General features: G+C 36.8%; 1 protein-coding gene across 1 annotated transcript; it reads right to left on the reverse strand.

Moving 5' to 3' along the window:
• Positions 1-12,269: 12,269 nt before the first annotated feature.
• On the reverse strand, positions 12,270-12,893 carry LOC137709218 (uncharacterized). The gene has a single exon (XM_068448319.1). The coding sequence runs from the start codon at positions 12,891-12,893 to the stop codon at positions 12,270-12,272; it is 624 nt and encodes a 207-aa protein (XP_068304420.1).
• Between the last annotated feature and the right edge of the window lie 97 nt (positions 12,894-12,990).

Below are 12,990 nucleotides of genomic sequence, written 5' to 3' on the forward strand. Positions count from 1 at the left end.
GTGGGCAGCAAGGATAAAATCCTCTAAACAGAAACGCTGCCGATCATCTGGAAAGCATGTACTGAAAAGGCAGAGCCAAAACCCAAAAATCCAAAAACAAAAAACTCCAGAGACGGGGGGGAATGAGAGATGCGCATGCAGCAAGGACAAAACAGACTTCTTACTGTAGAAAATTGTGAACAGTGCTCACTCTCGCAGGATGAACATTGGTTTTCTGCTAGGCTTTAGTATATAGATAATTTTATTGGTGCGACTAAGATGACAACAACTAAATGTTAGGATGTACTGCCATTTAACATTTTGTGTCAATAAAATAAAAACATTAGAATAAAAATTTACATGTATTTTTATTATATTAGCATGCAATGTCAATATGACGATATACCGTGTCATATGAGAAATTTTTTTATGTGTCCGACATTCAGACAAGTATTTCACGTGTTATAAAATAAATCGAGAGATATTCAAAAATATATTATTTTATCTATTTGTATTATGGCATGTGAAAATATGCTTGAACACTTAGAAAAATCTCTCGTATCATATAAATATATCTTGACTTGAAAACCATAATGTGATTATTATGTTATTTAATTACTTGTCTTATTGGTGTTCGAATTTCTCATCTCACACAGAATGAGATTCTTTCGAGTTCCTATAAATTTCTCTTCACTTCTCTCATTTGATTTCATTCTCTCTTTTCATCTTCCAAACCTTGTAATCATTTTGAAGACTTATATTTTAAAATTTGTTTATATTTTGGATTGCAGGTTCTTCCTTGTCAAATCGGGACTTTGGTTTGTTTTTGTTCCTGGATCTTGTTGATTGCCTTGTTTTCGAAATACAGACACACATACTATGAATTCTTCTCTTGTTCTTAGCATTTATAGAGTAGTGTCGTTTTTTATTTTTTTTGTGTCAATAGTTAGGTGGGGTTGTCTCTATATATAAAGTCAAGTGCCCCTTTTGGGATCACCTGCTTCATCAAAAAACTTTAGGACAAAATGCCCTCCAAACAAAAACAATTTAAAAGCAATTCAAAATAATACAGGAGTATTTTCGTCATATGAACAGTGATAAACAATTTAAAAGCAATTTAACAAAATGTTTATCACTGTAGAATGAATAATAAAAAAACTTTAGGGGTATTTTTGTCATATTAAAAAAAATGTTTTTAATATTTTACTATTCAGTCTACAGTGATAAACATTTTTTTTATTTTACTATTCAGTGTATAGTGTTAAACAGTTTTTTAATATTTAACTTTTTCCTGTACAGTTTATTTATTTATTTTAATTTTTTTAATAATTAGTACCTCATAATAGTATAGTAATAATGTGATTCAATCAATTATTTATTAAATATTATTTTCTCTATTTTTAAATACGTTCAAAATATTTTAAGAGACGTGTAGGGTTGGTTATAAAAAATGTATTTCGCATGTGCATAACACATAATTAATTCTTTTTGTATAATTTTTTTTTATATAAAAACATTTAAAACGTGTAAGTCCATCGTAGCATGCCGTGTTTTTTTTATTATTAATAATTAGTACCTCACAATGAGATAACAATAATGTGATTTAATCAGTTATTTATTAAATATTATTTTCTCTATTTTAAACACGTTCAAAATATCTTAAGAAGTGTGTAGTGCCAATTATAAAAAAATATTTTTCGCACACGCATAACGCATAATTAATTCTTTTTGTACAATTTTTTTTATATAAAAACATTTAAAATGTGTAAGTTCATCGTAGTACGCTGTAGTTTAAAAAATATCTTTTGCACGTGATTGAGCTCGTGCATGAAAGCTAGTGAGTAGAAAAGGGAGCCTCGAATTTGGACGAGGATGGCCACAATAGTGCTAGATTTTCACTATAGCACTAGCCCTCCTTAAGTGGTGTTTGACAGCTGACTTTGTTTCATTTTATTTCTTTCACATATGCCCGAATGCAAACAAATTCATCACTCAACATCAGATGCACCTCAATCAGGTCATCTAAGATTTTAGCCTAAAACTATTAAGCATCCAAACAAATATATGAACTCACATACGCAATGATTTGGAGAAAGGACATAAAAAAACTGGTTCTTCACATTCAAACCACTGCATATATGTATGTATCCTTATTTACATTTTACCTTGCTGTGTGGAGTGCAGTGTACACATTGTTCAAAAGTACGATTACTGTTACGGCCTTACTTGGACCGGATCTGTTTTATTGGATCGTATTTGTGTATTCTTGATTAACGTAGTTGTTTTAGGCACATAATATGTACTAAGGTTTTTCAAACAGGTGGTGATCAAGTACGCGAAAGATAGACCGATCCTGTTTTTGATCTTTCAGCCTGATGCTGCATTGCTGATGAGAAAATTGCAGATCACAAACCCTGTTAATATTTGTAAAAGGTATCTTAAGAAATCCAGGGGCAGTGACCAAGAATAAACAGGCCAAACTTTGCATTATAACCTATGGACAATTAATGTAAGCCATCAATTTGTTTGGTAAAAGCACTTTTCAGATCAGAAGTACTTATTCAGCTAATAATATGATCATAACCTTTGTCACCACCGTATGCTTCAAAGTTCAAAGAACCAGTTACTAACTTCGTAAAGCAGCACAAACAACCCCAAAATCTCCAATCCAATCACACACAGAAAGCATCATTTGCACAACAAAAGCACATTCCAATCGAAATTATCAAGCACAAATCAACTACTTCCAAATTAATTCGAAGCTGTTGTGAAGAGCACCACCTAAAAGGCTAAAACCAAGCTCAAGTGAAAAACTGAGAAAAAATAGACCAAAAGTCTAATCTACAGAAACGTAAATTATTGCCATGGAAGATGCGGAAGGGAATCGAAACTTACCGGAGAGAGTGGAGAGTTCTGTAAAACCCTGATTTTTGAGGAAGAAGGTGAAGGAGAGAATGGGAGCCAGAAGCAAGGACAGCCAGAGAGCAAACGGCACGAGACACAGAGCGATGGTTTTCTCGATTACGTCGCTTGAAATTACACAAAAACCCTTAATAATGGATGTTAATGGGTTTTGTGGGTTATTCTAAAATGATCCCCTATTTAACGTATCTATTAACAACACGACCCGATAAACATTTATCCAAATACTAATTTTAACGAGTAGATCGGATCGCATTAACGGGTCAAGTCTAAAATGCAATGTCTAATTATGGGTGGGGCAAGGAAAACATTTTCAAAAGACGGCCTAATATCCAGTTTAAAAGAAAATTATCAGACAGTCCGACATCGTATACAGTATACTCTGCCTTTAGAAAAGGGACAGGCTGTGGATCATGCTTTATGAATCCTCCAGAAAATTAGACTTGTTCTTTTTTCATTGCTTTTAGGCCGACCACATATTCAATCAACCATATGAATTTCATTGTTGTGGAGAATTCTAGGGTGTGTAGAACGTTAAAGAGAGAGAGAGAGTTTCATGGGGAATGAAACCGTTAGAGAGAAAGAGGTGTTTCAATGGTTTTTTTTTTTTCACTTTCAAGGGGAGTGAGGGAGAATACTGTTTAAGTAAGGAAAAGGAAAGTAGTAATTTTTCGACGAAAAAAAAAAAAATGTAGCAATTTCCCATGGATGTCCAAATTAATCTATCAAGTATCAACTTTTAATTTTATAGAAAAACAGATGGGCAGGAACGGTCTCGAGTTTTTGGGTGTTTAGTGCAAAATCTCAAAATGTGCTTTCTTTTTAATACGAAAAAATATGTTAAAAAAAATATTTAACGAGGGCTGGAACCTAGCTGGGGGCCTGGGCCCTCATGACCAAATTATATTACTTGAGAAAAATATATAACCAGGGGGGAGGACATAACACCTAAACCCCGACAATCAAAAGTACAATCATATACAACCACTCCTAGCAAATCTCCTTCAAATTTCAACATTTAAGAAATTGTCTTCTGGCATTTTTTGAAGCAAAATCATCAATTATATCACCATACTCCAAGTCTTCAATCTCATCATTTCCAATACATAAGATTGCTAATCCATTTAGTCTATCTTGAGTCATAGTGGTCCGCAAGTAAGATTTTAATAATTTCAATTTTGAAAAACTTCTTTCTGTAGATGTCACGGTCACAGGTACAGTCAAGTGTACACGACAAGCAATCAAGACATTAGGAACATGTCAGTTTCTTTTACAAAGTTTTCTATTTCCATGGATGTCCAAGGATTATTAGAGAGAAATGCTTCTTCAAGTAACATCATTTGGAAAACCTGTAATTCGGAACATAAGTCGGCTCCATCTACATCCATGGTATTTCCATGTTTCAAATGTTCTTCAAGATTCATACAATTTTCTTTTAGCTCTTGATCATCCAACGAAATTAACTTCGGTGCATCAAACAAGAAGCCAAAAATAGATTTAAAAGACTTTAACTGTTCAAACATGTGTTTCAGTTGAGAAAGAACAATATCCACTATAAAAGAAAATAATATGGTCTAAATGATTCTTCAGCAGACTGTTGTTCCTTTTCATTACCATCAACTTTATCATGATGTTTTTTTTTAGGTCTATGAGGTTTAGTTTGAAAAACAGGATCAATTTCCGAATCAAGGGCAATTTCTTTAGCATCACTCATGGCAGAAGCAAAACCAGTTTCTCTGTAGTTTTCGAAAAATGTAACAAGTGCTTCCAATGTCTTTCCAGCAACATCAAAACGCATGTTTTCATATTGTAATTTTGTGCTCAGCATGTTAATCTTCAACAAAATGTCATATCAAATAACCAAACTTAATACAAAATCAAAACTTGAAAGTTCTCCTTATGCTAAAAATCCTGCATCCTTACTCAATTGGGGATTTTTAGTAATTTCCACCAACTTAAACAAAGTATTTCTAACCTGTGCTACTTGGGACTTAATTGATTTAACACTTTCAATGTGACTTTCTCATCGAGTAATTGACAATGACTTCAAAGTTAAACCATCAATATATTCAAGCAAAATATTCCAACGCTTTGTTGAGTTGGAAAATCCCATATATATGCATTGACACATTTCAAAAAAAAAAATTTCTTTAAGACATGAACTTGTCATATCACAAACTATTAAATTAAGACAATGAGAACCACATGACATGTAAAAGGCTCTGGGATTTATGTCTAGCAATCTTTTATGGACACCTTGGTGTTTTCTTCTCATGTTAGATCCATTATCATAACATTGTCCCCTCACATCATCAATATCAAGATCAAGAGACTTTAGGACATCTTGCAACTCATTAAAAAGTCTTTGTCCTGATGTATCTTCCACACTTAAAAACTCAATGAAATACTCCCTCATATTTATTAACCTACTTGACAAGTCAACACATCTCAAAATTAAAATTATCTGTTCCACATGACTTGCATCAGGAGTACAATCAAGAATGACAGAAAAAAGTTTGGCTTCTTTTACTTTCTTAATGATTGCGGTTTTGACTTTTGAAGCTAAAGTAGCTATCAACGCATTTTGGATTTTATGGCTCAAATAGTGATGATGAATCTCTTTATTCTCAATGAGTCGAAAATGCTCTTGCATTATTGGATCAAACTCCGCAATCATTTCAAGTAAACCTAAGAAGTTGCCATTAGAGTCTTCACAAGGTCTTTCATTTGTTCCACGAAATGCTAAATTACGTATGGCAAGACATTTCACAACATCAATAATTCTAAGCATCACTTGTTTCCAATGATTTGTCTCTTTCTTAATTCGCATTCCAATGATTTGTCTCTTTCTTAATTCGCATTCCAATGATTTGTCTCTTTCTTGATTCGCATTTGAAATTCTTTGTCAATTGTCTGATTTTTTGTCAATCTACTTTTCAACTCAACCCAAGTTCTCGAATTAATGAGATGCTCTTTACTCTTTTCATGTTGGTCAAGTTTATCACCAAGACGTCTCCAATTACTAATTCCATCTTTTGCTAACTCACTTTTTGAGGCAATTGTTTTAAACAATTTACAACAAAAGCAAAAGACTTTATCCAACTCTTTTGAGTACACCAGCTGTTTCCTATCATAAATTTCACCCATTCGTAATTTTCGTTCATAGTAGTGTGAGGAAAAATTTCTAGAGAGTTTGTCCTTAAAATAAGTGAGATTAGTTTCTCGAATTTGTCCCTTTTCTACAAGTAAATCTCTCATTTATGCATTAAGATCATCCCAAATTATTGGATCATAAATGTTTAAATGGAAAATAGGTTCAGGAAATTCAGTATTTTCTTCTACACCAATATGATCATCATCAACATTTAAATCCACATCATCACCATTTTCATGCTCTTGAAACTCATCACCAATATTTTCCTCTAAATCATCACCATTTTCTTGGTCATCAGACTCGTCATTAACATCTTTCTCCACATAATCACCAATTTCATAATCATGAGACTCCCCAACAACATTTTGTGACTCTTCACCAACATCATTTTCTCTCAAATTTTTAACCGACTCATTCTTTGTAGAAATTTTTTTTATTAATAGATCCTCTTAAACCTTCGACAATTTCGTTATCCTTTGCCTTTTTTTCCTTTTCATATTACCAGTGAGTTGTTTCCTAAAAGACATGGCTTTGATAATTTGTTTGCAAAAATTACCTACACATGATATAACAAAAACTTCCTATTAAAATTATCATCAACAATTCAAAAATTACCTACACATGATAATCAAGAATTCAATTCATCAACAACAACAATTCTATACATCAATTATAATTCTATGTCACTTGCAAAATTTATATTAAATTATGAATTAGTAATTCAAATTTAAAAATTAGTTTACCTCAGGTTGGTGAATGCAAGGACCTGTGGTGAGAAGGATAAGGACATGTGGGCCTGTGGCTGTCAGGTTTGGAAGTTACAGCTTGCAGTAGTGTAGCAAATTATCAGACAGCAGGGGCCAGGGCAGTGGGGTAACAATGGGGTGGAGAATCGGGAAAAAAAGGAACTTAGGGTTAATTGTTGGGGGGGGGGGACCGGGGACGAGTGGTCCCCTTGTGTTGTTATTTTTATTTTTTAATGTCCAAAACTTGGGCCGGTCCCATTATTATTATTATTATTTTTAAATGCCCAAAACATAGGCCGTTCCCTTCATTGTCAAACTTGGGCCTCTTGCTCTCCGGTCCCTATTTTGCGCTCTGGACAAAATTTTTATTTTTTATTTTTTATACCTAATTATTTGGATTTTTTTTTTGTGCCCCTTTCAATTTTGGGCCCTGGACAATGGCCATGGTTGCACTGGGCCTAGGTCGGGCCTACAGATGGGTAATATTTATCATGTAAATTTTGATTGAGTGGTAGTGTACACAAAGATTGTCAACGCCATTAATTATAATTTGTTGTAGGCTTATTTGATTGAACGATCTAGGGTTTAGTGAGAGAGGGGTTCGGCAATATTGAGAGAGAAGAGAGATTGATTTAATTGTGATGTGTGTTTGATTCACCCCATTATGCATTTATTTATAGTAGTAGAAAGGCTAAAACCTTTCCCTTTAGGATTACAACATTTAATAGGTAATCTAATCCTAATAGAAATAGATAATACTTTCCCAAATTCCCTAGGATTTACACAATCACATTCATATTCTAAATATGACTGCAACACTCCCCCTTAAGTGTGTAAATACTCAACAAACCATGACATCAGATCTTCACCAGATAAGATAGAATAGTTGATGAAATCATCAGCACAACAGGTGATCGCAAGTCTTATATTTACTTTGAAGTATGCATTTGTAAAAACTCACAAAAATCTTACTATGGTAAAACTCGAGGAATAGAGAAAACCCATAGACTAAGGAGAAAAGTAAGAAAATATGCATAATGTCTAAAACATTCGTCAAGCTGGACGAAGGTAGTGAACTCAACGGAGTATGATCATCCCAGGATGGGTGCCTCATTAAAACCTAGTTAGGTAGCAAAAACCCAGTGGGAAAAATGCTCCTAATCGTAGGGAAAAAAGTACATTAAGATCACGTGAGTATGCTTCCAGATACTCCTCCTGAGTTAGACATAACTTCTAAATAAGAGAACTACATGCAATTCAACTCAGATAATTTACGCATACCGATTCCTTGGACGAGCTTCTGAAATGTAGACTTGGGCAATGACTTGGTAAAGAGATCGACCAAGTTGTCTTGGGAATGGATTTGCTTGACTTCAATGTTCTGATGCTGCTGCTGCTAGTGTGAGTAAAAGAACTTCGGCGCTATGTGCTTGGTGTTGTCTCCATTGATGTATCCCTTCTTTAGCTGTTCGATACATGTTGCATTGTCTTCAAAGATCGTTGTAGGAAGGTCAATGACTGATGTAATACCACTAGTGCTTCAAATATGTCCCATAACTTCTCTCAGACAAAAACACTCACGTGATGTTTCATGCAGGGCGAGAATCTCAGCATGGTTAAACGAAGTCACAACTAGCGTTTACTTGGTAGACCTTCAAGATATAGCAGTGTCTCCAACGGTAAAGACATAGCCCGTTTGAAAACGTGCTCTATGTAGGTCAGACAGATATCCAGCATCTGCTTAACCAACAAGGCGAGAATCAATCTGAGAGCTATAGGGGCGACAATACTCGGAGATTCGCGGGTATAGAACAATCCCAAATCTGTAGTACCTTTGAGGTAGCAGAAAATACCTTTAACACCATTCCAGTGTATGCGCGTGGGCGCATTGTTGTATCTAGCCAATAGATTCACAGTGAAGGAGATGTCGGGTCTAGTGCACTGAGCCAAGTACAATAAAGCCCCAATTACACTTAGGTAAGGAACTTTGGGTTCCAAAATCTCTTCCTCATCCTCATTTGGATGGAATGGATCCCGTTTAGCATCTAGAGTTTGAACGACCATGGGTGTACTCGAAGGCTTCGCTTTATCCTTATTAAATCGACGCAACACCTTTTGGGTGTAGTTCGATTGATGTACTAGGATTTCATCCGAACAATGCTTGATCTCCAAGCCGAGACAATATCGAGTTTTCCCAAGATCCTTCATCTCAAATTTCAATTTTAGGTGTGCAGTAATTTCCTCAAGCTTTGCGGGTGTCTCAATGAGGTTCATGTCATCGCCATAAACTGCAACAATTGCAAATCCGAAATATGACTTCTTTATGAACACGCATGAGTATAATTCGTTGTTTATATAACCCTGAATTGTCAAATATTCACTCAGACGGTTATACCACATCCACCCGAATTGTTTCAATCAGTAGAGTGACCTCCTCAACCTAATTGAGAGAGTGTTCTGTGGTCTAGAACTATTTGAATTAGTCAATAGAAGTCCTTCTGGAACTTTCATATAGATTTCCATATCTAGATCCCTATAGAGATATGCGATTACCACATCCATAAGTTGCATTTTCAGTTTTTCAGAAACTACCAAACTGATTAGGTAATGAAACGTTATAACGTCCATTACGGGGGAATACATCTCCTCGTAATCAATCCCAAGGCGCTGAAAGAAGCCTTGCTCTACGAGGCGCGCTTTGTATCGCACTATTTCATTCTTCTCATTACGTTTCCTCACAAAAACCCACTTGTAGCCAACGGGCTTTACGCGTGGTGGTGTAGGAACGATAGGTCCAAACATTTTACGTCTTGTGAGCGAATCGAGTTCGACCTGGATTGTTTGTTTCCAGTTTGACCAATCGGTTTTACGTCGGCATTCATTGACGGAACGTGGTTCAATATCATCATTAAACATGATGTCAATAGCTACTGATTTCGTGAATGCATCATCGACGATCATCTCATTCTTATTCCAAAACTCATCTAATACTGTATAGTGGACCGAAATCTCGCGATTCTCGGAAGGCCGGGATGTTTTGTTTGAAGCATCACCGTAATCTAAAATAACCTTATGCGTTGGAACAGATAAGTGAAAGATGGTCGGATTCAAACTAGGGTCACTAGTTGGTGCCATTTTCCTCTTCCAGGGTTGTGAATCCTTTGAACCAAGGGGTCTGCCACGCTTCAGGGTCGGAGCAGATGATTGGCTAGCCGCCAATGTATCTTATCGTGTGGAGGGTGCGGCATCCCCACCTTCGGGGACGGTCCGGCCTTCCCAAACAGTTAGTTGATGTATGCGGGGTACATATATCCTTACAGGTGTGTTTGCAGCGGGTATATGTGATATTGTTACCTTTGCTAGATCATTAAAAGCATCAGGCATGCTTTGAGCAATGCTCTGAAGATCTAAAATTCGTCGCACCTCAGTTTTAGACTGGGCAGTATGGGGATCTAAATGAGATATACTGGGAGCATGCCACGACAATTCGCGGCGTTCTACGGGAACGTTAGCATGCTTATGAAGCCCTAATGATGGGAAAACTGTCTCATCAAAGTGACAATCTACAAAACATGCGGTAAAGAGATCTCCTATCAAGGGTTCTAAGTATCGAACAATTGATGACGAATCATAACCGACATAGATTCCCATTTTTATCTGAAGACTCATTTTGGTACGTAGTAGCGGCATTATTGGCAAACACTCGTAAATGCGAGATGTCAAGCTCGTATCCAGTAACCAACTGTAACGGTGAATGTGGTTGGGTAGCAATGGGCCTCAGGCGGACCAACATAGCAGTGTGCAATATTGCATAGGCCCAGGCAGATACTAGCAGTTTGGTTCGCATAACCAAAGTCCGAGCTATCAATTGAAGGCGCTTTATGAAAGCTTCTGCCAGGCCGTTTTGGGTGTGAACATAGGGCACAGGATGTTCCATATCAATCCCTACTGACATGCAATAATCATCAAAAGTTTGTGACGTAAACTCTCTAGCGTTATCCAGTCAAATTGACTTAATCGGATAATCAGGGTGATGAGCCCTTAGCTTAATGATTTGAGCTAGGAGTTTAGCAAACGCGACATTGCGTGTGGACAACAAGTAAACATGTGACCATCTTGTCGATGCATCAACTAACACCATAAAATATTTAAACGGTCCGCAAGTTGGTTGGATAGGTCTACAAATGTCCCCTTGAATCTTCTGAAGAAATTTAAGGGGGTCATGAATAATCTTTGTATGGGAGGGTTGAATATTCAACTTCCCTAAAGAACACGTTTTGCATGATGGAAATCCAACATAGGGATGTAACTTATGCCCGTGAGAAGATTTGAGGATACAGCGCATCATATCACGTCCAGGATGTCCAAAACGATCATGCCAAAGCAACAAAGTGTCCTGGAACTCAGGCATAGGTCTAGCCACACTGTGGGCTTCTATGCCACGAATGGTTGTGATCTACCACCCATTTGGCAGACGTTCCAACTTCTCGTGAATATATTTCTGGCCATATTCGTATAAAGTGATACAAAGAAATTCAGAACCATGATCTTCAATGGTTTCAAGATGATATTTATTATCTCGAATATTTCTAAAACTTAGTAACGTTCTGCCGGAACGTGGAAAATAGATTTCCTCCTTAATGGTCAAGATTGTCCTATTAGACAACATGATACGTGTCTTTTCGTATCCTTCAATCAGGTTGGATGGCCCTGAGAGAGTTATCAAATGAGCTTTCTTGGGTATTAAGTTAGTAAAATAGTGTCGTTCACGCAAGATAGTGTGCGTGGTTGCACTATCTACCAGACAACTAACTTCCCCACTAGACATACCTAGAAATAAATTGATTGAATTGGTCAAAACAAACCAATTAAGCAATTCGAGAAAATAATATCCATTCAAATAACAATCCATAATTCAAAACAAACCAAAACCAAACAAATGATTCCAAATACATAGAAAAATTGTTCAAAATTAAACCATAAACCTAGCAAAATAAGGGGTAGGGCCGGCCACTAGGGGTAAACACCCTAAAAACATGTCTAATTTATTCATCCATAGCCGTTGATGCCTCCTGAAAGTTCGATATCTCCAGTGATGTAGTTGCATCTTCCGGATGATCCACTTGTGCAAAGTTAGACTCACGAAGAGAATGATACTTGGCAATGGCCTCAGGGGAAGCTCGGCATACGCGTGGCCAATGATCCTTGGATCCACAACAATAGCACAGGTCCAGTTCAGTAGAAGCAGCCTGAATGGGAGCTTTTCCCTTGTTCTTGAAGTTTGGGGCCTTAAGGTCGAGTGGTGGACGCTGATGGGTCACATTTCTTCCCTTAGGTGCAACACTCTATTGACCTTGGGCCCGTGGTTGGGCTTGTCACCCATTGCTACGGCCACAACATTTCTTTTATCGTCTATGGCTGCTAGAATTGGTCGTATACGCTTCAGGCGCGGCGTTCGAGCCAGTGGGTCAAGCTTGATGATTCTTCATCAAAAGCTGGTTCTGCTTTTTAGTGAGAAGTAAAACAGAGATTAAATCCGAGAACTTGGTGAATTTCTGTGCCCGATATTGTTGCTGCAGGACAATATTGGTGGCATGGAAGGTCGAATAGGTCTTCTCCAAGAGATTTGATTCAGTTAGTTCCATTTTGCAGAATTTCAACAAAGAACGGATTTTACAAACTTCAGAGTTGTATTCATTCATGGACTTAAAGTCATGGAAGCGAAGATGATGCCAATCGTGTCTTACTTCAAGCAAGTATATGTCTTTCTGGTGATCGAAACGATCGGCCAAAGCAAGCCAGAGGGTGCGTGGGTCCTCCTCAGCGAGATACTCAGTCTGCAGTGCATCATGTATGTGTCTTCGAATGAAAATCATTGTAGTATCCTTCTGAGCTTCGTTAACAGGTTTGTCGGCGATAGGTGCCTTAATGGTGGCTCTAATGCCCTTTGCAGTGAGATTGAGCTTCATGTATTGAACCCACTTTAGATTGTTTCTTCCAGATACTTCTAGAGCAGAGAAATTGAGCTTGTTCAAGTTCAATATGTCCCTAAAACGGAGGGAGAAAACGTGATTAGTCATATGGTAAGCCATAGACATATATCGTAGAACATATAGGTTCTGTAGACATGTAGTGGTTTAGTTTATGCATGAAAACTACGGGTTTCATGTGGTATGTTTTGAATGCAAA

Source organism: Pyrus communis, chromosome 11 (genome assembly GCF_963583255.1).
Source record: "Pyrus communis chromosome 11, drPyrComm1.1, whole genome shotgun sequence".
Lineage (NCBI taxonomy): Eukaryota > Viridiplantae > Streptophyta > Magnoliopsida > Rosales > Rosaceae > Pyrus > Pyrus communis.